Here is a 2,483-nt window from a genome sequence, read left to right as displayed (position 1 = left end):
CCTGCCCCTTCCCCTGGCAGGAGCGGCAGCGTGAGCGGCCTCACCCTCAAGCTGATGAAGACCTCGGTCTACGAGATGCTGGACACCCTCTCGGACGACGACTACGTCAACGTGGCCTCGGTGAGCGGCGCCGCGCGGGGCCGCAGCCGAGGTCGAGCCCGGCGGTGGCGGCGGCAGCGGCACAGACCCCCTCCGCGGCGGCGCGGCCCCCCGCCTCAGGCCCCTTCCCCTGCCTTCTCCTAGTTCAACGAGAAGGCGAAGCCGGTGTCGTGCTTCAAGCACCTGGTGCAAGCCAACATCCGTAACAAGAAGGTCTTCAAGGAGGACGTGCAGGGCATGGTGGCCAAGGGCACGACCGACTACAAGGCCGGCTTCGAGTACGCCTTTGACCAGCTGCAGAACGTGAGCCGGGGCCCGGAGCGGGGGGGTGCCGCCGCGGGGCGCCGGGCCTCAGCCGCCCTCTCCCCGCCCCGCAGTCCAACATCACGCGGGCCAACTGCAACAAGATGATCATGATGTTCACGGACGGCGGGGAGGACCGGGTGCAGGACGTCTTCGAGAAGTACAACTGGCCCAACAAAACGGTGAGCGCCCCGGCGGGAGGGAGGCGCCGCCGGCGGGGAAGCGGGCTCCCGCGGGCTCCCGCGATCCCGYGAGCCGCCCGGGCGCAGCAGGAGCCCCCCGTGTCTCCGCAGGTGCGCGTCTTCACCTTCTCCGTGGGGCAGCACAACTACGACGTGACCCCTCTGCAGTGGATGGCCTGCGCCAACAAAGGTGGGGACGGGGCCGAGGGCCGCCGCCGCGCCGCCCCCGCCGCCGCCGCCGTAGCTGCCCTTCCCCTTCTCTCCCAAGGTTACTACTTCGAGATCCCCTCCATCGGCGCCATCCGCATCAACACGCAGGTGAGGCCGGCGGCCTGGCTGCGCGGCGCCTGCCCGGCGCAGGCCGGAGCCCCGGGCTGGTGCCGCGCCGACGCCTTTGCCCCGCGCCGCGTCTCCCCGCAGGAGTACCTGGACGTGCTGGGCAGACCCATGGTCCTGGCCGGCAACCGGGCCAAGCAGGTCCAGTGGACCAACGTCTACCAGGACGCGCTGGTGAGGGGGCGGTGGGGGCGGCGGGGGCGGGCGCCCCGCTCCGGCGCTGCCGGGCTGAGCGCCGCCCGTCCGCCTCCGCGCAGGGCCTGGGCCTCGTGGTGACGGGCACCCTGCCCGTGTTCAACCTCACGGAGGACAGCGGCGACAGGAAGGTAGGCGGCGGCGGCGGCGGCTGCCTGCGGCCCTCGCGCGTGGCGGCGGCTGCGGCTCCCCCGCGCCCGGCCCGTAACGCTGCCGCTTCCCCCGGCTCCGCTCCAGAACCAGCTCATCCTGGGCGTCATGGGCATCGACGTGGCTCTGAACGACATCAAGAAGCTGACGCCGAGATACAACGTGCGTGGGGGGACCCCGCGGCGCTGGCCCGGTCCGCGCCGGGACCGAGCTCTTTGGAGACGGAGGGGAAGCCTGAGCCTCGAGCTGGGGCCCGGGGGCTCCCGAGAGCTCCCTGAGCTCTCCTTTCCTCCCGCAGCTGGGGGCGAACGGGTACGTCTTCGCCATCGACCTCAACGGATACGTCCTGCTGCACCCCAACCTGCAACCCCAGGTGAGAGAGGGGCTTCCCGGGCCGCCCCGGCGGGGAGCTCCCCGCTCCCCGCGCGCCGGCCCCGCGCGCGGTGGAGGGGGTCAGCCGGGCCCTCGGCGAAACCCGCCATCCCAGGGCTGCCGGGCGAAGGAGGGCGGCGGGCGCGCGGGGCCAGCGCGCGCCGCGGCGCTGATGGCGGGAGTTCATCGTCGGGAGGGAGCCGGGAGCGGGGCAGCGAGCAGCGGCGGCAGTCGGGGCAAATCCCTTTCGCTGGCAGAAACGTCCCGCTTAGCTCGTCGCCGTCATTACTAGGCCGCCCACGGGCCGCGGCGGCGGGATGCGCTCGGCGAGGCTTCGGCGTGCGCTCGCCCGGCCCCGCGCCGCGAGCTGCCGGCCCCGCGGGACGAGCTCGCCCGGGCTCAGCGGTGAAGGCAGCGAAGTCCTTCGCCGTCTCCCCCCCCCTCCGTCTTCTCCCTGCAGATCATCAACTTCCGTGAGCCGGTGACGCTGGACTTCCTCGACGCCGAGCTGGAGGACGAGAACAAGGAGGAGGTGGGCAGGGCCGCRGGCCCTCGGCGCGGAGGGGCACCGCGGGGCCTGGGGCTGCCTCCCGCCCGACGCCCCTGCCCGGCATCCCTCCCTCTCTGCCCCCGGAGCATCCCTGCGGCCGCTCTCCCCTTGCCCCGCGGCTCGCCGCTGCCACCACACCGCGGCCGGCGCCGTGAGCCCTCGGTCGCCCCCTTCGTGTCCCCTAGATCCGGCGAAGCATGATCGACGGCAACGACGGGCAGAGGTTCATCAAGACCCTCCTCAAGTCTGTGGACGAGGTAGAGAGCTGCAGCGCTGCCCGTGGCGCGGGGCGGGGA

The 2,483-nt window shown here is 73.2% G+C and overlaps 1 protein-coding gene across 1 annotated transcript in view; it reads left to right on the top strand.

Moving 5' to 3' along the window:
• Positions 1–21: 21 nt before the first annotated feature.
• Positions 22–2,483, top strand: part of CACNA2D2 (calcium voltage-gated channel auxiliary subunit alpha2delta 2) — a gene marked incomplete at its 5' end in the record, with an annotated part of 11,266 nt that continues 8,804 nt past the window's right edge. The window contains 11 exon segments of the mRNA XM_085302577.1: positions 22–120; positions 244–402; positions 477–584; positions 696–774; positions 853–902; positions 1,005–1,094; positions 1,178–1,246; positions 1,353–1,427; positions 1,564–1,638; positions 2,098–2,169; positions 2,373–2,444. Of these exon segments, the coding sequence (XP_085158703.1) occupies positions 22–120; positions 244–402; positions 477–584; positions 696–774; positions 853–902; positions 1,005–1,094; positions 1,178–1,246; positions 1,353–1,427; positions 1,564–1,638; positions 2,098–2,169; positions 2,373–2,444 (948 nt within the window).

This window comes from Rhea americana, unplaced genomic scaffold (assembly GCF_003343005.1).
Source record: "Rhea americana isolate MKP2758 unplaced genomic scaffold, rheAme1 scaffold_19, whole genome shotgun sequence".
NCBI classification, from domain to species: Eukaryota; Metazoa; Chordata; class Aves; order Rheiformes; family Rheidae; genus Rhea; species Rhea americana.
Note: the sequence above shows the minus strand (reverse complement) of the source record. Positions and strands in the feature narration are given on the sequence as shown.